Source organism: Cavia porcellus, unplaced genomic scaffold (assembly GCF_034190915.1).
Source record: "Cavia porcellus strain 051 isolate PalLab524CR breed Dunkin Hartley unplaced genomic scaffold, mCavPor4.1 scaffold_11, whole genome shotgun sequence".
In the NCBI taxonomy this organism is placed as follows: Eukaryota; Metazoa; Chordata; class Mammalia; order Rodentia; family Caviidae; genus Cavia; species Cavia porcellus.
In genome coordinates, this window is record NW_026947494.1 from 60,511,855 (window position 1) to 60,538,194 (window position 26,340).

At 40.9% G+C, this 26,340-nt stretch overlaps 1 protein-coding gene across 2 annotated transcripts; it reads left to right on the plus strand.

Annotated features, from left to right (window-relative positions):
• Positions 1-2,550: 2,550 nt before the first annotated feature.
• Positions 2,551-9,026, plus strand: Btf3 (basic transcription factor 3). 2 transcript variants are annotated; one of them, XM_003461915.5, is made up of 6 exons: positions 2,551-2,707; positions 3,263-3,331; positions 5,921-6,034; positions 6,342-6,543; positions 7,947-8,003; positions 8,733-9,026. In XM_003461915.5, the coding sequence occupies exons 2-6, from the start codon at positions 3,263-3,265 to the stop codon at positions 8,777-8,779; spliced, it is 489 nt and encodes a 162-aa protein (XP_003461963.1). In that variant the 5' UTR covers positions 2,551-2,707; the 3' UTR covers positions 8,780-9,026. The 2 variants fall into 2 exon arrangements, with proteins under 2 accessions (XP_003461963.1, XP_003461962.1); XM_003461914.4 differs by lacking the exon at positions 2,551-2,707 and adding an exon at positions 2,714-2,945.
• The last annotated feature ends 17,314 nt before the right edge of the window (positions 9,027-26,340 follow it).

Consider the following 26,340-nt stretch of genomic DNA (forward strand, 5'->3'; position numbering starts at 1 on the left):
TATTTCTTTCAATGCTCATATCCATGTGTCATAAATCTAGAAAGTTAAATACTTAATTTCTCAGATTTCTGTGCAGTTAGCATTCTAGGAGTGAATAATTTTGCTAAAAGGTACATTAAGTAAGAAATGGAAGACAAACATGAAGCTAAAATAACATTGCCTTATTATCTATTTTTGTTTTTGCTGGCAAGCATGCTCATGAAGATGTCAGTATTTATTACAGTAGCTTTTTTTGTTTGGTTTTTTTTGTGGTACCAGGGATCAAACTCATGACCTTGCATTTGCCAGAAAGGCACTTGTGCCACTGAGCTAAATCCCCGGCCCCTAGAGTAGCTTTCTAACGTCCAGTCATTCACTTAGTGGATGTTGGGTAGCTGCTACTGTAGCCTGCTGATCCCTGAATTATACCTCCAGTTGTATACTACTAACATAATTCATTTTGCTGTTGGGTTCTGATTCTGTGTCCTCCTAAAGGGTACAGGCAGTGGTTGTGGCTCCTAAGGCCAGATCTGCAGTAGTCTCCTGGGACTCACTTCTGACAGCCTCAGCCTAAGCACTTCTTCAGCCCTTGGAGCAACTTTTTTAAAAGTATCAATTCTTTACACGGTATTGAATCTTTATGTATTTCAAGTAGCCAGATCTATTTCCCGCAAATAAACACATTCAATGATTCACAAAGATATAAAACTTTCTAAATCTACACAATCAATAAAAATCTTAAATATTTGAACAAAACTTCAAGTGCATATGCAATTTAAAAAGGAAAAAAAGAATTTAAGTATTTTGGCTCTTGTTGAAACTGACTCAAATATTAGAGACAAAAACAATTCATGGACTTTAGTTAGATCATAAATTTATGAATCACTGGCAAACTTTTACCTTTCTTGCCTTCTCTGTTGACAAAGGCCATCTTGTGTGCTGAGTGAGTTACTCTAAGGCTGTTCATGTGCAACACTGGAAGCCAATCAGTCCCACTGACATTGGAAGCGCATGGGAAACGACATTCCTGAGTTAAGCATGTAAAGTTAATAACTATGGGTGTTTGGGGGTTAAAAAAAAAAGTGCATAAAAATTAGAAAAATCAGACATTCCTGCAGCTAACAAACGTAGAAGCCGCTAAAGTAAAAAAGTACACATTGATGTAAAGGTAAGGTTTAATAGTTACTCTTCGATTTTCAACCTGATATATTTAAAATTGCAAAAGAGGAGTAAAATGTGAAAAAAAGTAAAATTAGAAAATAACTCATGTTTCCTAAAAACAATGTAAAAGGTAAGCCAGGTGTCAGGATTCATGTCAAATCTTATTTATGAAAAAGTTCAGAAAACAACACAACTAGGAAAAGTCAAATCCACCCCTCGCCCAGGATAATATGGAGAAAAGGGATAAAAATATTCCCAAATGTAGATATAAATTCATTTCAGAAAGGTAAATACTTCTATATATTTTATAACTTGATAGGACTGAATACTGTTGGCACAATTATTCAGAACTTTATCATTAGGATGGGGACCCATGTAACCTAGTACCACCACTCCCACATCTTACTAAACTTGACTCATTTGATTATGGCAGCAACATCGTGTTTTGAACAAGTAACTGTTTCAATTACTCTAAAAAGTAATAACAGCTGTCCTCACTGGTTTTCTTAATGAGATAGCAATTTTAACAAATGTATGGGTAAAAAAAGTGTTCAAAAAAATGAACTTATTTGGAAAAGTTTGTGTTTATTAAATTTTCCTGCTGTATAAATTGTACTCTGGCCAAAATTTCAGGCTCGCTTTTTTTGTAATGAGAAGAGAACTCAGGACCTTGACCTTGCAGGGCAGGCTCTTAGGCTCACTTTTGAATATGCATTTTGGAGCTAGGCCCACAAAAAGGCTGAACAGATAGTATTTTTAACTTAAATTGCCATTTTAAATGTCAGTGGTTTTACAGTTGCCTTTAAGTTGTCCTGCTAAAGCAAATTTAACGCACCAGGCACACATTCATCTCTGACTGAATTACTAGTTAAGAAAGGTAAAGTTGTTTCTTTGTGAGTAGCTCATTGCCAAATCCAAGCCAATTCAATAACAAGGAGTCAATATTTGCCTGTTAAAGAAACATGCATGTCTAAAGGTTGAAAGTGTTTAACTGTTAAATTTGCTAAAATGTAAGTCTGGTTCTATAGAATTGTGAGAACGCTCCAGAAATTGTGAACCGCAGCCCCGAAATCTACCAAATCATCTAGCCTTGGAAAACAAAGGTATTTATTTGTTTTAGACAGTTCTCCAATCTACGCTACCCAACAGGCGGACACCTGAAGCCGCGGGCGCTGCTGGGAACCCTAGATACTCCGGAGAGTAAAAAAAAAAAAAATTGGATACGATGGACACAGGAGAGACTTTCTCAACCCTAAGTATGCAAACAATCAAGCCCTCAGACCCTCCTTGGCCTTTCCAAGACTAACAATAGTACTCTCCGGCCGCAGCCAGTAGGCGAACACAAGCCGGTGAGACTCTTCCAAACAGTAGTGCACGAAGCTGCGCGTGCGCAGTCACGCCATCTGGTTCCTGAATTTTGGAGGAAGTAGCATTGCGTCACTTCCGGCCTCCCTCTAGCTGCCATCTTGCGTCCCCGCGTGTGTGCGTCTAATCTCAGCTGGTCTTCCAGAGACCCCCTGAGCGCCAATCCTAGTCCCCCGTGCTGCCCCATATCCGCTCCGACAAGGTACAAAAAGGCTTTGGACGCCGGCGTGGGAGGAGGACGGGAGCGGGGGCGGGAAGTTCCCGGAAGGAGCGAGACAGGGAGGGACAGGGCTGAGGAGAGGAAGGCGATGCGACGGACAGGCGCACCCGCTCAGGTTGACTCTCGGGGGCGAGGTCGAGCCAGGGGCGGCTGCCCTGGGGGCGAGGCGACTCCGTCTCTTCCTGCACCTCTCGGCGGAACCCGAGGAGAGGAGCCTCAGGTACCGCGAGGCTTGCGGAGAGTGGCTGGGCCGGGAAGGCCCCGGCTAGGCCAAGGCCGGGCCGGGGCCGGGGTGGGGGGTGCTGCCCTTGGCGTGGGACACAGCCCTGTGCTGGGCTTGTAAAGGCGGGGAGCTGCGGGGGTGGGGCGGGAAGGGAGTGTTCTTGGGGCTCCCTCGGAGCCAAAATTTGGAGCTTTTCGGGGTGGGTTTGGGGATTAGGCCTCGGCCTTTGTAAGGCGTTTATTTGCGCATGCCTTGGGAAATAAGCGTGTAGTGCTGGAGTGATCTCCGTTGCTGAGGATTTCCTCTTTTTCTAGATGAAAGAAACGATCATGAACCAAGAAAAACTCGCCAAACTGCAGGCACAAGTGCGCATTGGTGGGAAAGTAAGTTAAGTTCCTTTTCTATTTCTAACAAATTGGATTATGACTTTGCTTATAGGCGGAAATTTAGAGCCAGCACATTAAGGAAGTGGGGTGGTCAGAGATTAGGCAGATACACATAAGAATGAGAACTACCAGTTGTATATTCAAAGGGAAAAGCAAATAATTAAAGAACATTTAAAACATTGCTTTTATGTAAATATGTAAACAAGTTGTCAGTGTTACATTGTATATAAGTCGAACAAAAATGTTGCCTAGTTTTACTAGTAGGAAAAATGTGTCATTTAAGATGGATCAGGTTATTGTGTACACCACAACCTAGAGTTGTTTTGGCTTAAGTTGTACAAAGCCGGCGGTTTTTTTTTTTTTTTTTTCCCCTGTTGAGTCTTGAACCTAGGTCCTATCACGTGGTAGGTAAGCACTCAAATGCTGAGCCACTCTCAGCCTTGTTCTTTGTGTGGGACTGGGAATGAAACCTGGAGTTTTGGGCTCTGGAATTACACCCCCACCCACTCCTTCCCCTTTTAAAATGTATTTTGTGACAGGGTCTCACAAAGTTAACTCCCGCTGGGCTTGACCTTACAGTTCTCTTGCCTCGACCCCCAACAGTGCTAGGATTACAGATGTGTACTACAAAATTTGGCTATAAGTTTTCAAGGATATTTGTAGACTCCGTATAGTTATATTTTGAAGTTACAGTGATGTTAGATTTGAATATGCTACTTAAGCAGACGTTTTTCTGTTCTGACTTTTTAATTATGCTAAAACAGAGGGAGTTAAAATGACTGCAAAATTGCTAGTTTGGGGTTAATTGGTTTTTTTCAGATGGGTATTCTTCCAGGGTTTTCCTTCTTCGAGGATATGCTTTTTTGAACTCGGTTTGTAGGTTTTCTGAAAGCAGTTTAGTTGTTTTGTATTGTTAGCACATTCCTACTATTTGACAAGGTGTGGCAGGCAGCTTGTTGAAACAGAGCATGTCTTTACTTGGTAGAACCTGTGAAGAAGCTTCCATAATACAAATTTATGACCTGTTAAAACTTTCCAGCTTTAAGCATTCAAGTAGAGTGATTCAAGTGAGGTAGCCGGAAGCTTAACGTCGATTAAATAATAAGATGCAGCATTGTTAAATTACTAGGCTTGCCAGAGTGAATATCCTGAGTTTTCTTTTACCTTTGCTGACACTAGTAGTCTTCAAGATCCACACCTGAACATTAACAGCATTAGGTATTTGACCTTTTTAACAGTTACAGACTGTAGTCTTTTGGTGCCAGAAAAACTCACTGTATTTGTTGTGAGCATTGTTTGAATTCCCTGTATTGGTCTTTTTAACCATCCAGAGTGCAGTTTCAGTGTACATTCAATGCTTCTAATGCACATTACTAACGTGATTAACTTCATTAAGTAAATTGAACTCTCCATTTGTGAAAGGTGCAGAATCTGCAGGAGATGATATGGTGGTTTTGTTTTTAGACTCAGGTATCTACGCGACCACTTTAGGGTGATTATTCAAACTTTGGGGAGATTTGGTAACCTTTTGTGTGTGTGTTAGTTTACGGGTAGTTTCTTCAGTTAAACTACAATTAAACTTTTACTATGTTTAATAAAAATACACAATTTAAGTGTAAAGTTGAACCAGGTGTGGCAGGGCAGGCCTATAATCCCAGCACTCTAGGGAACCGGAGGAAGGAGGACCAGCACTGGGCAGCAAATCTATTTTCATAGTGTGATAGGCCTAATACAGTAGAAGCATTTTCAAAATAGAGATATGAGTGGAGTGTGGTGGTACATGTCTGTAATCCTGCATTTGGGAGGCTGAGGCAGTAGACGAATCATCATGAGTTTGAAGCCAGTATGCATTAGAAAGACCCTGTCTTGGAAAAAAAAAAAGATTAAGAATTGGGATAGAGGTTGGGACAGTGAGGTAGTTAGGTTGTAGCTTTTCCTTTGACTATCTTAAACAAGCTGGACACTGCAGGAAGCAGTAAGGAAAATAGTCTTCAGAGAATTTATCTTTGTATTCTGGTAATAAGTTTTATGCAGGTAAACCAGTTAGACAATGAGAGAGGGTTGCTATTTTTTACATTGGTGTTTGTAGTCTGGTTGGCCTGTTTAAGGAATAGCAGAGAGGTTTATTTAGTAGAAGAAAGAGAGTCAAGAGCAGCATATTAGGGACAGGGCAGATCATGTTAGGTTCTTTGTAGGTTAAGATAAGAAATTCAAGTTTGTGCTCTCAGTGGTTCGAAAGTTTATTAATTCATTTTATTGTTTCATGTTGTTTAGTATTATTTTAGATGCTTATTTTTAAAACAAAAGGTTGAGTCTAGATGTGGAACTTACTGAAGCTTAAGTTAGGCTGACACATGCCAGTCACTTTAAAACATTTGGCAAAACTAGGAGTTTGAGGGGGTGTTGGTATAATTCTTCCTATTTCAGGGTCCATTTTTATCTTAGCCTGACTACTTAACTACATTGTTTGTGGTTATAATAGTTTTCTTACATGGGACCAAAAATCAGAAAAACATGAAACTGTTCCCGTTTTGAAAATATTTGTTATGGCCTAAGTGTGCTGTTTGCTCTTTCTTCTCACTTCAGGGAACTGCCCGCAGAAAGAAGAAGGTGGTTCATAGAACAGCCACAGCAGATGATAAAAAACTTCAGTTCTCATTAAAGAAGTTAGGGGTAAACAATATCTCTGGTATTGAAGAGGTAAGGGACAAATTGTTTTCTAGTAAGATTTGGCTAGAAAAATTTTAAATGTTCTTACTTTTGTTTTTTCTTTTTTAAACTCCCAGTCATATCACACCAGAGTTTAAAGTTCTTTATGTTTCTGCTCTGTTAGCGAGTATCCGAGAGAGCTATTTGATTGCATGTTCCTTTCCAGGCAGAATTTTACCTGTACTTCAAAATGAAATACTAGATTAGTTATATAGATGTCAATGTTTGTTTCATAAAACATACTCTGTTTTAAAGGAGACTTTGGTGGGCATTGCTAATTTAATTTTTTTCTTCATAGGTGAATATGTTTACAAACCAAGGAACAGTTATCCACTTCAACAACCCAAAAGTTCAGGCATCTCTGGCAGCAAACACTTTCACCATTACAGGCCATGCTGAGACGAAACAGCTGACAGAAATGCTACCCAGCATCTTGAACCAGCTTGGTGCAGACAGTCTCACTAGTTTAAGGAGACTGGCTGAAGCTCTGCCCAAACAATGTGCGTTTCCTATTAGTTTCATTGGGGTTTATTCAGCAGCACAGTTTTGTGACTGTTTGGATTTGGAAGGCAAACTTAAAACCAGTTATTTTAAGCCAGTTTTCTAGATGTTTATGGTAATTTGTCTAACTTGCTTTGGGTTAGAGATTAAGATTTTTTATCTTTATTAGTTTAAAATGATGAAGATGTGGAGCTGGGGATTTAGCTGAGCAGCATAAGTGCCTGCCTTGCAAGCGGGCAGTCGTGAGTTTGATCCTTGGCACCGATAAAAAAGAAGAAAAAATTAAAAAAAAATTTTTTTAAATGATGTTAATTTTGGGCTTTCCTGGTAACTAATACAGTTGAGAAGTGATTTTAAAAATATACTATTGGGGGCTGGGGATTTAGCTCAGCGGCATAAGCGCCTGCCTTGCAAGCAGGCAGTCGTGAGTTCGATCCCTGGTACCAATAAAAACAAAAAAGACAAAAAAAAAAATATGTACTATTGTACTTAGCATTTCCCACATTGATCATTTCTATGTTGACAACCTTTGGGATCTTTATTTCAAAATACAGTGAATTGTGATTATAGGTATATTTTTTTTCAGTCTTTATCAGCACAGTTAGTATAATCTTTTGATATTTTTAATTATAGTTCAGTAGGGATTTTGTTCAGAGCTGAAGGTAGTGTATCAGGATGTAAAAACTTCATGCTGAAATTTTTTTTGCTTAAAATTTTAAAGAATAGAAATGCAGAAGCAAGTCAGTCATAGCGTATAGCGTCCTATTTAGTCACCCATGTTTTTCTAGACGTGGACTCGCTCTGCCTCAGTTTATATTGCTACTTGGAGAGGTATTCAAGATTTTAGGCCATCTTACCATTCAGAACAAAAGTAGTCTTTTGAAATACTCTACCTATATCCATGACAGGCTGGTACTGTGAGGTCTTCTAATACATATGTAGTTCACATTTTTGTGTGATGAAAGTGGTTGTTTACCATTGAGAAATATCTCTAGTTTTTTAATCACTTTGTTTCATTTCCGTAAGTGTTTTGAGACTTTCGCTATGTACAAACAAGATTATTTAAGCAAATACCCTTGCTTGCCTCCCCAAATAAGTCTTACCAGAATTTGGCATGTGGGTTTTGTCCCTAATGGTTCCCTACTGATTTCACACTGAATCCAGGTCTCTGGGCCAAAGGGTTTAAAGAGTGGGCATGGAATTTATTTTGTTAGCTGTTACTATTAAAGTATTCCTACACATCAGTGTATTGTGCTGTTAGTGGTGCTACAGGTGAGATCTCAAATGTCACTTGTCATCAGGAACATAAGTTGTAATAATACTTGGCATTCTGTGTGTTCTGTTAATGTTTATTGAAAGCCTAGAGAAATGCAGAAATTACAATTCTGTTTCCTTCTCACAGCTGTGGATGGAAAAGCACCACTTGCTACTGGAGAGGATGATGATGATGAAGTTCCAGGTAGGTGCCTTGTGGTTTACCTAGAGACTTAGCAAAGGAGAACAAAAAATGCTAACAGAAAAAAAACTGCCCTGGGTAGGGGTGATAGGTTAAAAGGGAGTGAGTCTAAAAGAAGGGGGACATGGGATGAGAAAAATAACTGTTAAATAAGTAGGGGTTACATTTCTAGACTTGGCTTGTGTTTGAGATCCCAAGGAGATTTATAGGTAACTCACCTTAATACTGAATATTGTTTACTTGTGACCTAAAATTACCTGGCGATATATGTGAGCTTTGTTTCCTATTTGAAATCCATGAGTCTAGGCGATGTCATGCAGAAGTTATTTAAATCTGTTATTCCATCACTTTGTCGTAAAACATATATGGTTTGGGCAGAAGAATCACTGGATTCATAAATCCTGCCACTTTGCATAGACAGGTATCCATAGGAACCTAAGAACACTTCACAGTTGTGTCATGATAGTGTTTGGTTCTGCTTTTCCACATTAACCAGTGTTTCACATCTTTACATTTTAAGGGAATGAGAAGATTGTATATGTTCTTTGAACATGGTGCTTGTGTCATTGTCAAAATAACTTATTTTGTATTATATACCCAAAACTACACCTCTCAGTGTACCAAATAGTGAATCTCATGATAATAATGTGTGTAAGTTGGAGAGCTATTAAGGTTTGATAATTTATGGATTTTAGTTCTTTCAGACTTAACTTTTTTTTTTTTCCTCCTTAGATCTTGTGGAGAATTTTGATGAGGCTTCTAAGAATGAGGCAAACTGATCTGAGTCAGCTTCTGAAAAAGATAAAACTTGGAAGACGTTACTGGGAGCTGCTATTTTATATTATGACTGCTTTTTAAAATTGTTTTTGTTTATGGATCTGATAAAATCTAGATCTCTAATATTTTTTAAGCCCAAGCCCCTTGGACACTGCAGCTCTTTTCAGTTTTTGCTTACATACAATTTATTCTTTGCAGCCAGTTAAGCTGAAGAAGCCTGGGAATAAAGTTTGAAACAGATTAATAAAATTCTTTGCCTGGTATGTTTTTATTTTTTTAATTCCTTTACAATGATCTGTATACAGTAAGCAAACTTGTTTATTGAAAACTAACCATGGTATGTAATTGGCTGATAAACCCTTTATTCAGATTAAAGATTTAAAAACAGTATAGTATAACAAAGGTGATACAGCTTTCTCATGTTTGAAAATTTTTTCCCAACACTTACTCCTTGGATGCTTTATGTGGTACCAAGTACTTTAGGAATATAGAGTAACTCTGTGGGTAAGCGAGCAAATTTTTCTCTTGATGTTGTTTATTATAAGGATATAGTGCTTTTTAAATCTATTTTACCTCATTCATCCTCAGTTTATGAGGTAGAAATAATTCAGTTTTGTAGGTGAACCTTAAAGGTTAGCTTTCAAAAAACATGCAAGTAGTTAATCTTCAGATCCCTTCTTTGTAGGTTATTCTAAGAAGTGGCTTAAAGGAATGTTACCTGGTTCATACCGTTCTTTGCATAAGTGGTGACACTGTAGATGGCAAAGTAGAATTGAGTATACAATTATAGTAATTTTACAAACCAAACTTGATTGTATGCAAACTCTATCAAAGCCAGTTGAAGAATATTGTACTTCTAACAAGAATTTAGGATACTACTGGCAATTTGCAAGCCCTGCTTGAAGATCCCATTCAGCTATATCTAAGTCACTATCAGTTATGATACCACATATAAAGTGCTCTGTGAACAGTGTTTGTACATTTACATTGTACCATATATATTTTTTTAAGGTTATGTATCCTAGTAAACTGCATTGCTATAGTAATGAGAATCCAGAAGTCTCTGCAAGTAGCAGGAAAATGAAGTATATATCACCAGAATATTTTGGCCAGGTTGGCCTCTGTTACATCCTCATTCCCTGTCCCACATTGATGAAACAAACCTATTTTAGCCACTTCCACCATTTCGGCAGAAGAAACAGGAAACGTAGTAAACAGAAGTCACTGACCGAGGAGTGGATGGCTGGGCACTTCGCTTGTCCCTCTGACCACACCTGGATAGCACAGGCACTAGTTCATCTGGAGATAGGGTGATGGCAGCACATTGACAAGCTTAGGTAACTGTCTTTCCTGCTGTTTGAGCTACATCTATAGGAAAGGGACTTGATGCACAGCGTCTTCAGGCTAGACCTGTCTATGGACAGTTTATTCTACTGGTGCTAAAATTAATCTTGTTAAGCCCCTAATCCAACCTTTTCCCCAACAGCTTTTAAGTGTTTTTAGATAAGAGTATTTTACTGTTCCCTATTAATTAAGAAAGGGTGGGGGTTTTGTTTTTTGTTTCTTAATAGTTCTTGACTAGCAAGTTATGATGCAGTTTAAAAAAATGACCAAATAGTCTGGGCATTTAGCTCAGCGGCATAAGCGTCTGCCTTGCAAGCAGGCAGTCGTAAATTCAATCCCGGGTACCAATAAAAAGGAAAAAGACCCCCCCCCAAAAAAAATGACCAAATATTTTAGTTGTAAGAAAAATTAGTTACATGACATTTGTGGTCTGCCTGTGGTGAGAACACTGCCAATCTCATGACAGAAAAGGTGCCAAAAAACCTGCTGGCTCCTCACAAACCGAAGTTGGGAAGTGATTGGCGTCATTAGTGACAGTCATCAGCCAGAGGAATTTTGGGTCAAGTCTGACAGCTTTGGAACTGTGGCAGGATGATTCTGTTACGTGTTCTCAAGAGTAGGGTATCAGATAAATTGTAGACACTACATTCTACCATACCTTGCAATTTTCTCTGAATTGTCTGCAATTCCTGTAGCTAAGGTTGTGTGACTAGCACTGCCTCTTAGGTCTCCTTATGTGGTTACCAACACCATGGAGGAGCTACATCATACAGATGAAACCGAGTTGAAGAGGGAATTCGTTGTCTCCGGTCACACAGCCCCTCCATGGTAAGGTGGAATTCAAACCTGCTCTGCTCTTTTAGCCTCATTACTCATCACCTACTAGAAAGGAATTAGGCCCTGGCAAACCAGAAAAACAAGTCATTCTGACCTAGCAGTTTTTGGCTGCTGTCCTCTACTAAGCCTAATTCTGGACTAATTTTCAGCTGGATTGCAATGAAAGAGTAGCATGCATTTTGTTCTGAAAACTTGGAAAGCTGTTACCCTTACCATTCTGTTGAAATAAAGTAGGGAAACAGGTAGAAATGGGTCTGATTTCTCTGCTGCTTGCCCCAGTATCACTGGGTTTGTGTTCTTTACCAGCTTTTCTCTCCCTCCTATCCAGAACAGTGTATATTTAGATAGATACATGTCAGTTTTTTGAGAAAAGTCTTAAGGCACATAACAGTTTCCAGGTTTTCCAAAGCCATGATTGGGAAAGTCTTCTGTTCACACAAGTTTTCATCACTCCAATCTGCACAGTCTTGAATGCCATTTCTGTGGTGAGTTCTGGGAATGCAGGCACAGCAAAGAAAACAGTATCACATCTCCAGCCCGAGCACTCAGGGCAGGCAAAACTAAACAACTGTATTTATTTTTAAAACTGTTAAGATGTCATTGTGAACTGGAAAAGATGCTATTGGACAAGAAGTAGCCCTTTGGGTCTTAAAAATATTAGTGAAAGCTGTCTAAGGATAAAATTGCAGATGTTTGTTAAAGATTCTGTATGTTGTACTTGGGGAAGCCAAAGAGAGTACCACCTCTCCCTGTCAGCCTAAAAATAAACACACTGACATATATTACACAAACAAGGAGAGGTCCACATGAGTTTGTATATTCAACCAACAGGAAAATAATCTTTATTTTCTAATTGGCAGCGAGGCAGAAAAGACTCCCTATCCACTTTTAGCATTAGTAGTTATAATTCCTAGGATATGTTTTTAATTCTACCCTCTATGATGAGCAAAACAGATTGTGATCTAGTGCATTTCTGATAAGCATTTTGTACATTGATTAGGGCCACATCACGTTTGAATTACAATGTGTAAGTATAGCCACTCCAAGAATCCATTTAAAAAAATCAAATGTGTGTTTTCATTTTTGTCTGATTTATCTGAGCAGCCATCACTGTCATTTCTTGTGTCACATACTTGTTTTCTGGTGGGACATTTGAATACTAGATTTTATGTCCGACTGTAGGGCTTTTACCTGTATTACACATAGGCATTATTTCTGGTAGAGGACAAGTGTGATGGTAACATTTTGATAATTCTGAGTTGCAACTGGTGACTGAACCATAGCTTTGATAATTTAGTCTACCTCACCATGGTGGGTAACAGATTGATCTTCATAACTGCAGTCTGCCTCATGGTTACAGAGCAGGAGAGTGGCAAAGTGTGTAGTGAGGTCTTTTGGGACACAGGAATCTCAGTTGCTGTGAGGCTGTTTTGCAGTTGCAATAAGGTAAACTTGGAAAATCCCAACGATAAATCCATTGGTCCATGATGATGAGCATCGAGCTTTGGTTATGTGTGTGCCTTTTTACCTCATATGGCATCTTACCACTGTTCTGTCCTCCATTTTTCTTCTTTTTAGTTTCCTGAACTGTAGTACCAAACTCTCCAGGCCTGCTGATCTTGCTTGCAGGTTTTGTAAAATCATCGGTATTTTGGCAAACAAGTGTGAACTCACTGCTGCCTAAGAAGTACTTGGAGAGAGTCTGGTGGCCTGGGCTCTTAGTGAGTTTTGCCATGGATTGGTTAAGTAACCAACTCCATCATTTTCTTAGCTAGTCATGGGAACAAAGAAAACTCACTACACCAACCTCATAGGGATGCTATGAGTGAAGCTGGGATTATTTTTAAATGCAATGAACCTATCCATTCAAAATGAACGTGACGTGTACATAAACCCTAGGTTTAATACTCTGCACTGTTGAAACAAATGGAAGTGACAGTGAAAGGCCTTTTCAAAAACTTCAAAGGGTACAAAAACATTGGTGGGTGTTAAGATATAAATAGATTGGTGACCCTTGTATCTCAGACTTCATTATACATCCCATGAGATTCCTGATGGGTGTGTGGAGTGGCAAATAGCTGCAACAATTTTAGGCCCCTAGTTTGGAGTTGGCAAGAGCTTGGCGAGGACGTTTTGCATCTGGAATGCTTGGTGAGCTGATTGTTAAAGGGCAGGTAACACTACAGTTTATATCCCTTGATCCAAGAGGTTGGCATTGTGGATTTAGGGACAAGCTTTGTTATACTCTGGTAATCTGAAGGAACATTTGGGTGTCAGTTTGGGCTCTCTGAAAAACTGACTCCATAACAGTTTTCAATGTAAAGTCAATCTGGGGAAATTGCCTATGAAGGATAAAGTGGAGAAACCTAGTGCAAGCAGGGAAACTCATACCCTGATACAGGTACAGTGGACCCGTGACTTAGGGACTCAATGTGTTCACAGGGCTGGTTGTAACTTCAAGCTGTCAACTGAGGGCCCAGGTTCCTCTCCATGGCCTTCAAAGTCTCTCTCCGGTATACAGGTGGACCTCGGTGTCCTTACAGAAACACTGGCCGGGATTTCTCAATGAATTCTAAGCAGGAAAGAATGTTGTAATGTTCCTTCCAGAACACCTTAAAGGTAAATCTTCAGGTAATAACTCAAGACATTGGTCATAAGTTAAAACTCAAATTCCAATTATAACCCAAGTGGTATGTCAGGCTGGTTGTAACTTGGGGTACACTGTATAATGCCTGTGAATGAAAGGGGTAAGGAAAACGTAGTCAGGGAGGGAATCAGACTACAGCCCAGTTCTTAGAAAGTTATAGAAGGTCATGAGGGAGTCTTAGGATCAAAATTGTCCATTCGCTGAATCCCAAGTCCATGTGATGGTCTGGCACTAGAATCCCCACAGGGCTGCTATTGTCTGGGCTGCTGGCGGAGGCAGAGTTTGGATATGTGCCTGGCACTGGGTCTAGAGGCCTAGCTGCTGCAGCTGGCAGTTTACAGAGATTAGGCCCAGAGGATGCTGTTGGAGATCAGAGCAAAAGTGCCCCAATGGCTGCCATATCCTCAAAGTGTCATATGGCTTCCAGAGTACTAAGCTCACAGGCCTACTGAAGGATTGGCACCTTGGGCTAGGAAAACAGCTCAGTGGTAGAGTCTGTGTGTAGCAAGTGTCTCTGTTTGGCATAAAATATGTACTTGATAAAATTTTCCTTGACCGAGTGTTCAAAAGTATTACACTGCAGTATTTTATATATTAAGTCATATCAATAGAAAATAAGGATAAAAGCAGTACAACTGCTGTTATCTTGGAGGAAGAGATTTTTAAGCTGTGATACTAAGTGAAAATAGAAACTGGGTGATGATAATATGATCATCCTGGAATTCTTTTACAGAAATAATGGATTATCATATCCATAGAGCATTTGTCTAAAATATTGATTTGGGACATTTTATGATCTAAGAGGTGTGTCTTAGGTTTAAAAGAGAAATGAATGTGTGTTATCATGTCCCAAACTGAGAAGTAGCGACATTTGTGGCTGCTTTAAAGGATGAGTGATTTAAAGGCAAACAGGGCAGGATAGCCAGTGAGTTTTTAGCTGAAGGAAGATAAGATATCTACCCAAGGCCATATGCCTGACCCAACATTGGTTGATGATGAGTGAAATCATTATCATTAGCTGAGGACGATCTGAAGGACCAGCACAATGGCAGAGCTCCCTGTTAGGGGTCTGAGGTCACTGTGCTTGCTGTAGGGTAGCCCAGCTCCTCCCCTTTCCCGGGAATGTTGGTACAAGCAACCCCCAGTAAACTTCTGAAGTTTGCATCTCACAGTCTGCCACATAGAAGCCCACCTGCAATTACAACAGTGTGTGTTTGTATGTGTGTGTGTATTTGTTTACACAGATATTATACAGACATTTTGCACATGCACACACACAGGTGGTAGTGTACTGTTCTGAACATTTGGAGAATATTCCACAAACTTATTTAAAGATCTATTTTATACTTTCAGAAAGCTGCGTGATGTTCTATTATTACATTGTCTGAATGTGTCCTCATTTGTCTAAATTTTAACCTTGTTAACATTAGATCATTTCAAACTTTGGCTCTTAAACAGTACTACAATATGGTAGGGAACATTGAAGATAGGCCCTTTACTATAAATGCTAATGTACTGCAGACTGTGAAACCTTAATCATTTATGGCATTTTGGAGTATTGAGGTTAAAAGAGGTGTGTCTTAGGTTTAAAACAGAAAACAAAATGAGAATCCAGCTTCCACCCTTGTGTCCTGCTCTTGTTTAGTATCCTGCTGTTCCTACAGTAATTTCCAAGGCCAGAAGAGGGAGCCCACACGTGGTCTGAGCAGGAGACTAGTGTCCCAAAGTCTTTTTTCTATGGCACTTTGTTGAGTCAGTTTCCCATGTCTCAGATCTATCTCCTTCCATCCCGTTTCCTTCACTGAAACTACACTAGGGTTGCTTGAACTTCCATCAGCCTCTTGCTTGAAAACCTTTCACAGCTCCACTTCAGGCAGTGTGGAGCCTCCACCCTGCCTCCACCATGCATTCCTAAAGCCCTGCCAGGGTGGGGTGGAGGAGGCTCCTGCCTCCAAGCCACGTTCCAGAACAGACGGTTACTACAAAATGTAGTTGAGAGCTATGTTGAAATTTATACAGAGTTCACAGAAGTACAGAGATGGCATACATCACACCATCTGAGGACACCTGACCTGAGTCATAAGCCTTTATGGTCATTGAAATGAGGAGAAGAACGTCATGGCATCATGAGACATCTTCCAGAGTGTGGCAGAGGCTTTGTGTGAGTGTGCATGGCATGTGTGTGTGTGTGTGTTTGTGTGTGTTATTCCATGTGATGCAGTGCTGCTGGACCATAATCTTTCTCTTATTTTTTTCTGCTCATCCCCCTCGTCATTATTCTTTCACCTGTCTTCCTCTAAACTGCAAGTTTGATGCACGGTGAGGTCCATGTCCTTTGTGTTCTGCCAGAGAGCACCCAGTCTCCACCATGGCAAACTGCTTCTAAAACCTCAGTCTAAATCTGGACTCCCCTGTAGTTCCTTTACTACTGTGTCCCTTTGATACCAGTCCTAGATGATTCCTCTCAAAGTACTAAATATGTATCATCCCACCAAACCTTGGTTACTCCTTGTATACTGTTCTATACTTAGTCTCCCTAATTACAGTGGAAGTTCTTTGAAGGTGAAGACTGTATCATGTGCAAGCTTCAGAGTCATGTGGACTGGAACCCTGGCCTGTTTACTTACTGCTACATGGTCTTGGGAAGGTTGCCTAACCTCTTGGAGTCTCTTTCATGACCGTGATAACAACTTACAGCTACAGGACTGTTGGAAGGGTACAATGAAGATGTGGTATAGAATGTCCAGAGCAATGGTGGGCACGTCCCACATGGAAACCACCCATCCTCAGTACACTTACCCATCTGGGATGAATACAGAGTACACATGTACTCTTGGTAGAGCGAGTTATTGGTAGAGTCAGTCCCCATGAGTGATTCATACGTGAAGGTTTTCCAGGTATTCCAATAGTGACGTTCTGAAGCACAAGGAATGCCCTGCAGCTGATCAGAAGGCACTGCCTGGTGGGAGGCTGGTCACAGCAAACATACTAACACCAAGGAGAACAAGTCACCATAGGGCGGAATCTTTGCTTGTGGCACATACTATTACCTAGCCCGGTGTTGCATTTCATGCTGTATAATCTATAGTTCTGGGCACCATCCTCTTGCTGTGTGAGTAGTGTTCACCTCATATGAAAATAAGGCCCTAAAGAAAACATGGTGCCCATGGAGGTGAAGTGACTTCTCGGGTTTCTGTGTAGCAAGTCAATCTTCTGGGCTTTTTTCAGTCTCTAGTTTTTGGACCACCTATATTAGATTACTAAAGGCAATGCAGATTCTGGAGCCCTGCCCCGGCTCTTTAGAGTTGGGCTAGGTTGGGGGTAGGGTAGATAGTGGGTGTGGGTATTTATGAGCACCGTGGATTATTCTTGACACACAAGCTTGAGAACTGAGAGCCCTGCACCAAAGACAAAATGCAGACCATGGTCTGGAGATTTTACGACATTTCCAGATCCTATGAGACATGCCCAAGGACAAGGACAATCCACTATTTGTTTGGAGGCACCGGGAGTTAGCATGCATTGAAAAGCAGGGAGAGGAGCTGGATCCTTTACCCTGGCCTGGCTCCAGGAGAACTTACCCAACACGTTTACTTGGCTTACCATGAGGAGGAGGAGGAGTACTCTGACACTTGAGCTCACCTTGTGGAGTTATAGCAGTGTTCCCTCTTCAGACAGTCATGCAGTCCTGTGCAATTCTGCTTTGAGCCACCAGCCAGATCTCCTAACTCCCTGTGTCTCAGAACCTTCCTCATGGGCTGAGTTTAGAGCTGTGTGATTCCTGGTCCCCACGTAAGGGACTAGCATTCAGCCCCCTTGGGAGTAAGTGGCACACTTTCTTAGGAGAAAGATGAGGTGCTATCTTTTGGTGGGAACTGCTCCTGGCCTCTTCTGTTTACAATAGAAAACTTAGTGCTTTTATCTCTATCACTTACTAGTGCTTCAGAATTAGCAGCCCTGTCACATACTTTGAATATTCATATTATTGGCAAAGGCTCAGAGGATCTAAATGTCACAGGCAGTAGTGGTAGAAACGGGGACAAGAATGTAGATACTCTGAGGCCTCTGGGTACAGCACCAAGCAGATTCTCATTCTGCTGGGTCACAAAAGTCCGTAAGCCCTGGCTCCCAAAGCCAGAGCCTGTTTTCTGGGTCAGTGCTAATCATCCTTCCTCCGGGAGCTTCTGCTTTAAGATGTTCCTAGTCTTAGATGTAGGAATCTCACTTCTGACTATCTGAAACAGAACAGAAGAAAGTTGTAGGTATACAGATTTTTTTAAAACATAGTACAATTGATAAACGCTCCATAATGCTACAACACATGGTGAACTCTGTGTATTAAAAGTTATTAAAAGTTATCAAATAAGCTACTTGATTTTATACATACCAGGTTCTTGAACATGTAAAACAATCATATGAAAGGACTGAGCAGGAAAAAGAAGACTGGGGAGTTTGACATCAGCTGTCTTTGAATTGTGGTTCTGTTGTTCACCATTTCATCGACTAAAATTTATGGCACATCTACTTCATGTCAGGCACTATGCTAGGCTTTGTAGCTACGGTAGTTAGAGAGGGGCTGTCTTTGCCCTTGGTAAATTTACGATTTGGAGAATAATGTGGTAATTACCAGAGAAATTTGCATCAGAAATTATCAGGGAGAGCTTTTTTAAAAACACACTATCTTCACTGAGTCTGGGAAGGAATGAAGCATGATAGAATTTGTTGAGAATGTCCCTTTGTGATTGGGAATGTACAGCCAGGGTGACAGCTGCTCCTGTAGGGTACAGGTCTCCAACCTTTAAGATTGTCTGTCCCTTCGGTGAAAGCAACAGCAACCACACAACGAAATTAATATCAGCAGCCACATAGGAATATTTCACTTACATTCCTGCACTAGTTTACTAATTTGTATATTTTAAAGCCTTGCCTGAAATGAAAGTTTAAGAAGGATGAGACCAAATATACTATACACAGTACAAGTTCCAGTGTTTTCTTTCCTCATCCACTGGCCCATCTTGTAGTCCCCCATGTGGTTCATTGGAAACTTGACTTTTCTGGCTGAAAGAACCCAAACTGTGAGTGCTGAAGAAAGGAGGCGGCTACTGATCACACCACAGCATCAAGGGCTTTCACAAACCTAGCCCTAATACTAAAAGTTAAAACAGAAGGAGATCTTAAAATAAAACTAGGCATTAAAATGGACCCATGACATTAAAATGGAATTAGACAAAGCAGGTCTTCATCAGCACAGCGGCTATTGTGTCATTTCTCTTTAGGTCAGCAGACATGAGAAAATTTATGTAGTCTCTCAGCCCCAAAATCCTCTGTATGGAGTGTGTGTGTGTGTGTGTGTGTGTGTGTGTGTACGCACACATGCACAGTATTGGGGGTGAGCCCAGGGCCTTCACACTGAGCTACATCCTCAGCACATTTTATTTTTTATTTTGAGATAGGTTCTCATTAAGTCACTAAGTTGCCCTGGCTGGGCTCAAACTTGCAATCCATTTGCCTCAACCTCCCAGAGCTCAGGAATTACAGGTGCATGCCACCACACCAGACCCCAAAATCTACCTTAACTAAGCCATGAACCACCAAGCGGGAGGGAGAGGGAACAATGCAGACACGGTCCCTCCCTACCAACAGGTGAGGAGCTCAGGAGGGCTGGGCCAGGGCAGCGGGACCTGTGGCTGGGAAAAGGAAAAGTCTGAAGTGCTACGTTCTCACCAATCTCTTGGCAGAGGCAGAGGTGCACACACACACACCTGCACAGGAACAGTCTGCAGAGCAAAGGGTATCGGCATGCTGAGCTCAGGTGCCCTGAACTTGCGCCTGGACTTCCTGGTTGACTTGCAGCCCAGACCCCATCCGATGCAAGGCCACGTTCTGTACTCAAGAGGGCAGCAGAAAGCAACAAATGGGCTCCAATTCCCCCTGGAGGTCTTCCAGCATTCCAGGCAGTAATCACCACCGCACCTTCTCCTGGGGGAGTTTGTGCCCTGAAAGCACTGGGACGCCCGTCCCTTGCCACTTGAGGATGGGCCAGCACATTGTGAAGTGTTTGGAGGCAAAGCTGCAGTTCCTTGTCCCTGCTGTGACTGAAACTGTGAGGGACTTACAGGAACTATAGGACCATTTCCGACCAAGACACTGATGCCCGACAATGGGAACACTTGAATGGCCTTCAATAAATAGCTAGTTAGTGACCAAGCTGGGCTTAGAGCCAAGTCTCCAAAAAGCAAATGGAGTTGAGATTTTTCTGCAAAATTCAACATTTTTTAGAGTTCTTGGACAGTTTTCAAGGATCTGAAAATTCTAAGAATTATTTTTTTAAGAGGCAACATGGTTGAATAGAGGAGTCATACCTGAGAGACTCAGAGAAGATCAACTAATAACATGGGTAACTGGAAGGAGGTACGTAACCCTGATGCAAAAAATCAGTTTGAAGAAAGAGACTTGTACATGAAACAAAACATATACACAGGTGTTTAAAAAAGGTGAAGCAGTGTGATAGGGCGGCTGTCAGGCCTGGCCGTGGGAGCTGCCCCTTTGAGAAGTTCCCAAATAGTCAGTAGGCTCTAAGAAGTGTGGTAAAGGACAGTCTCGGGGTATTCGAGGCCCTTCTCATCGTCCCCTCCCCAAATGCAGAGGAGGCTGCAGCCTGGCAGCACACAACAGGGTCGAGTGACCTGCGAGCTGCTCCCTCTGCCATCTGCCCTTTATTGCCAGAATCTGAACAGAAAAACAAGCACTGAGGATTGCACCCTGGACACACTCGAGTCACCTGGGGAACCTGCAGGTTATCCTGTGAAAATGGGAACATCTATTCCAGTTCGCACACAGAGCTGACGCTTGCACTCAGCAGCCTGGGCTCACTTCAGCTTTATACTCTCACTGCCCTGCTCCCATCGCAGACCCACCAGCGTCTCCATCTCACATCTAGAACCAGCCCCAGACAAGCTGGGTTTACACAGGGTGTTCCAAGGCCATGTAAATCTCCGCCTTGTACACTGTACTGTAGCTAGCAATGCCCATTTAGCACCCCGCATAGTGATGCCACTTGGGGTACCCTGCATTTTGCCAGAGCCTCAGGTCCAGGCTGTAACACAATGGCCCGGTCCTCTGCCTGGTCAGCAGTGGGTTAAGGGCCTGCCAGCAGTTGGTTAAGGGCCCGGTACCCCAGACACTCATGAGACACCATCCAGTGCCCATGCTCTCCCTGGGCCTGTAGGAATTTCCCCCACTTTAGTCTTGGGAAGATTCGTTGCTCCTCTGAGCATCCGCAGGACGGAGAGTCAGGTCTGAGAATACACAGGGACCTCTGCATGGTGTCAGGAGCCTGTCCCACGGGCACTGAAATATACATCTGATAGTCAGTATTGGTCCAAACCAGAAGGAATCTACAATAAGAGCCTCTGAACCAAGGCCCCACACCTTCCCTGGTCCTACTCCCCAGCTTGAATGGCTGCCACAAACAGGAAATTATACAAAGAGGTCCTCTTAGATGGAGTAGCCTGCTTACAAACCCACAGACTTCGTAAAGAGGAGCAAAGAGGACTGTGATTTGTGAGATTCAAGACTACTGACCTGGGAAGAATACACTCCTCTGGAAATACATAGGAACTTTTGTTTCCCCCCCACTGATACATTTTTCCTTTATCTAATTAATTAATTTATTTTTTGTACCAATGATCGAACTCACAATCATCGCTTGCCAGAAAGGGGTTGTGCTGCTGAGCTACATCCATGGCCCATGGTACATTTTTTTAATTTCTCACTATTTTTTTCTCTCAGCAGATGCTGGAGTTTTAGCACCTACTTTCTTGTTTCCCCTCCTTTTAAAATGTTACTTTGTTTAAATTGATCCTCTTTATTCTCTCTCTCCTATTTCTTTTCTCACTTTCTCTATTTTAACTTGTTCCCTTGGTGCTTTTTCTTATTTTCCTTTCCTCTGGTTTAATCACCACTCCCTATTCTTTATCCTTTTCCTAGTTGGTCATCTGCCACTTTTATCTAATACCACTAATCTCCCTGAACTCTTTAACAAGACCATGGACTTCAGTCTTCCACATTCTTCATGTCTACACTGCTTTATTTTTCATAGTCCATTTCTTTTCCCTTTTGTCTTCACTCTGTCCACGCCTGTACTAGTTACCTGATGAATTTATTCACAGTTAAGTATATCCTACTATGACTGAATGTTGCTTTATGGTGAAAGGAGGTAAAATTGCTCTATGGAGTGGATATTTACTACTCTTATTTATCTTAGATCCTGCGTATAGCTATAAATCTTGTCCATAGGGTTAAAGGTGACAAAGTAACAGTTATTATAGTTTATTGTTTTCCAGTTTGTGTTGGATACTATTTTATTACTGGTTGTACTAAGTTAGCCAAGGTGACACAGCTGTTGTGATCAGTTGATCTTTCTTGTATGCCAATACCTAGATTATCTAGGGGACATAAACCATACTATAGCCCTGTACCAAAGAACTGAGTACTAGGCCAAACAGGCTATAACCTTTCATCCCTAATAAACAGAAGAGGTAGGGTCCTAGAGACAGATTAAAAGGCCAAAAGCCACCTATGCCTAGAAGATATCTCTGAAAAGTAGTCATTACCAAAGAGGTCTTGATACCAGGAATAAAACTACCAACATAAGCCATTTACAAGAGTCAGTGCAGAAAAGAAATTTTAAAAACCAGAAAATGAGAAAACACAGAAGCAAGATACAACCTAACACACTCAGCTCAATCAAAGCAAGCCCAGAGAGCATTGAGATGGAAGAAATCAAAAAGCATCTGGCTGGATTTCCTGAAATGGTAGCAGCAAAAAAAAAAAAAAGCAGATGATTAAGTCCCTAGACAAAAATAAAACAGAAATGATTCCACAGGTAACTAAAGAAATGAGGACTAAATGAAGGGAATGCTTAGTGAATCTAGGGTAGATGCAGATTTAAAAAATAAAGGGGTTTAGTAACTATAAGGAAACCATACATGCCTGACATAGGAAAGAACTAGATGCCATAAAACAGATCCAAACAGTTATCTACAACATTAAAAGTTCTACTGAGAGGGGCTGGGGATTTAGCTCAGTGGCATAAGTGCCTGCCTTGCAAGCAGGCAGTCGTGAGTTTGATACCTGGTACTGATCAAAAGGCAAAAGACAAAAACAACAACAAAAAAAATTCTACTGAGAGTATATGCAACAGAATCAGCCAATGTGAAGTTACAATATAAGTGTTGTAGTTGGTGACCATCAAATGAAAGGCTTCTTTTTTTTTGTCTTTCTCCTTTTTGTCGTACCGGGGATCGACTCCCTGCTTGGAAGGCAGGCGCTTATGCCGCTGAGCTAAATCTCCAGCCCCCATAAAAGACTTCTTAAAATTAACAAGGGACCACAAAAAGCAATTCAACAGCTGCTAGGTGATGCAAAGAATACAGTGGTGCAATGGTTAATGAACTTAACTCTCTCCATAGCTCTGGTCTCAGAGTGAATTGGATGAAATCTACATCAAATTCAACAGTTAGATTCAGTGTTGACCTTATGGAGAAATTTGATTCTGTTCTCATCCAATTCGGTTTGCAGAGCTGTGGAAAGAATTAAGAATTAAGTTTGTGAACCAAGGTAGCACTGCATGAGGTTAATTGGAATCAATAAGAAAAATAAGAAGATAACACAAAGGATATAAAAAATATGTTCGTGGAAGTAATAGCAGAAAACTTTCCAAGCAGGGAGCAAGAATTTGACCTATAGATAAATGAGGTATATAGAACCTCATATAGCCATGATCAGAAAAAAAAATGGTATATTGTCAAGCTTCCGGAAATTCAACACGAGAACAGGATTTTTTTTTTTTTTTTCTTTTGGTACCAGGGATTGAATTCACGATTGTGTGCTTGCAAGGCAGGTGCTTATGCCACTGAGCTGAATCCCCAGCCCCAAGAACAGGATATTAATAGCTGTTAGCGAAAAGAAACAACTCACCTACAGAAAAAATCTATTAGAATAACAGTAGTCTTTTCAACTCATACCCTTAAGTCAAGGAGAGCTTTAGAGTGAATTCAAGAAAAACAATCCCCAACCCAGTTTGTTGTAATCTGCAAAATTATCTTTCAAAATTGATGGAGATATAAGACATTTCCATGATAAAGAACACCTAAAGAAACTCATTATCACCAAACCAGCACGCCAAAAAAGGTTTGAAGGACATTCTAGAAAGAGACAATGAATACAACAGTTCCAAGGATCTCAGTAGAATGAATCCACCAGGCAAGGAAAGCAATTACATAGGAGAGAGAGGGAGAGAGAAAGAGAGAGAATAGGAAATTAATAAAGCAACAAGGATAGGTCAACATAAATGAGTTATAGCCGTCAGTGTTTTTACATCCCGTGGAATACTACTCAGCTTGTCTTTTTGCTGCTTCCCCATGCGCTGGGAAAGTGGAAGAACACAGCTGCTTTCTGAATACACTTCTGGACGGCATCGCATTAATCCTATTCATGAAGACAGAGGCTGGAGGGCTTAATCCTGCACGACAAATTTGAGACATTTTTAGGTAAATGAATGCATCCTGAGGCCGGAATTTTAAATGAAATAAACTGGACACGTGTTTAAGTATTGCATTGTTTCTCTTGTGTGAGAAACCCAAGGTGTAAGTAAGGAACAACGTGGAGGTTAGAGATTGGGAAGTAGGTGGCACACGTTCAAATTGGAAGAGGAACAAAGGAAGGGGGCCAGAGCAGGGAAGGAAGGAAATAGGGATTAAAAACAAGGAACAGAAGGAAAAACTAGAAGCCAAGCTTTTGTGAATGGATAAGGGAAGAATTGCTGGAAGGGAGAGGGATGGGAAAAAAGAATTAAAATGTATTTTTGTGTACAGGTACAAATTTCTTAAGGTGAGTGTGATCATTATGTATGGCAAACATAAACCAATAAAAATCAGTTTAAAAAAGAATCGCTATAATGGTAATCTAACATAAACTAGTATCTCCCCACAAAGGAGAAAACTATACAGTCCTTTCCAGCGCCACCTACTGCCCTCACCCATGAAAAGTTGGCTATGTTGGTCAAGTGCTTCTCCTGAACTGGAATCCAGGCTGGAATGTATTCATACTTCCCTATGCAAACTCACAATTTGAATGCAGCCTAAATAAAGACCAGGCTCAACCTAACAGTTTTCTACTAGCAACCTCCAGATTGGCAATGTGGTTTCTGCAAAATAACATTCACTTACCCCGTATATTAAGTGAACATGAAAAATTGAATACTTTTAGCTTTGTGGTATTTGATTTAATTTGGTTTGAATGTTTACATCCCCTGAAATTCATGTTGAAAGCTAATTACAAGGTGATAGTATTTGCTGGTGGGGCTCTTGGAAGTATTAAGTCCTGCAGGCTCTGTGTTCATGAACAAGATTCCAAACACTCCTTAAATCAAGGAGATATCATTCCAGATCTCATCATTAGAGAAGAAATACTGAACTTAACTGGGATTCCAGCAGAGGCAGCTGAGGACTTAGAGCCAGCAGGCAGCATGAGGGGGTTGCAGGGGAAATGGTAGAGAGGAACTTGGTTAGATATCGGGTGGGTGGCTTCCAGACACACTAGCTGAGCAAGAGACTCTGCTAATTCTAGGCTCAGCAGACAAAGGTCACAGGAGGCAGTGACTACTACAGATTGGTCAAGAAGGTCAAGCACAATGGATAAAAAGATGTGACATTTTTATGCAGTGGAATACTACTCAGCCATAAAGAATGATAAACTCAAGGCTTTTATATGTAAATGGATACAACTAGAAACCATTCTCATAAGTGAAGTAAATCAGACTTGTATTGTCTCACTAGTGTAAGAAACTGAAAGAATAAATAAGATCCAAGAGTCACAGTATTTATACTAAAAGTGAAAGAAACTGCTCAAAGGAAATTACATTGTTTCATCAATCTTGCAAGTCTGTATCTGGTAACCTGAGCAACTATTTTGAAGATAACAGTATGCAATATAACAACCATTGTCCAATTCCTATCATCTTGCTTTGAAATCCTATATTGCTATTTCTTGTATTTGTTACCATTTTCCTTTTATCGTTGTCTTTTTTATTGTTTGTTTCTTGATTCTTCTCATTTTTTGCCTCTTTAAAATAAAAAAAAGAAGGTCAAGGATGACCTGTCACGGGTAAGAGAGTTAACCCAGGGCCCTGCGAGTGTGAACTTCTGTCAGCTGAGAAGCTGGCAGAGAACCATCCTTAGGTAAATATGCAGGGTCAGACTAAAAGCCTCTGTTACAGAGATAAGGTAATAACAATAAAAACAGTATGAGTGAGAGCTGTCATGTATTAAGCACTTAGCATATGACAGTCATTTTATACACATGGCATCCAGTCTTTAGGATCTTGCAAAGATGGTGCTGTTCCTTCATTTCAGGCAAGGCAACCGAGGCTCAGAAAAAGCTGGTAAACCTCAAGAGTCCATTTGATCCTAACTAATTCTTTTTAGGATATATGAATCCCACACAGGGTAGCTTGGAAATGGAGTGGCTCTGAGAAGCAAATGAAGAAATTAACACAAAAAATTTATGTCAACTCCAAAGTAGATTCCCAGATAAAATGACTTTTTGTCCTTAACAATTGTCAAGAATTATGGTATTATCCGTGCTAACGCACCCCCACCCAGCCTGCCACTGTTGTACTGCGTCACTTGCAGACTGTAGATTTTTTCTTTTTGAAACGTGACTGAGGTGCTT

Excerpts from the sequence above, each read along its gene's own strand:
- Btf3 (XM_003461914.4), top strand. The coding sequence starts at position 2,814 with ATGCGACGGACAGGCGCACCCGCTCAGGTTGACTCTCGGGGGCGAGGT. Across the intron at positions 6,544-7,946 it reads TGAAGCTCTGCCCAAACAAT|CTGTGGATGGAAAAGCACCA; the intron begins GTGCGTTTCCTA and ends TCCTTCTCACAG. Across the intron at positions 8,004-8,732 it reads TGATGATGATGAAGTTCCAG|ATCTTGTGGAGAATTTTGAT; the intron begins GTAGGTGCCTTG and ends TTTCCTCCTTAG.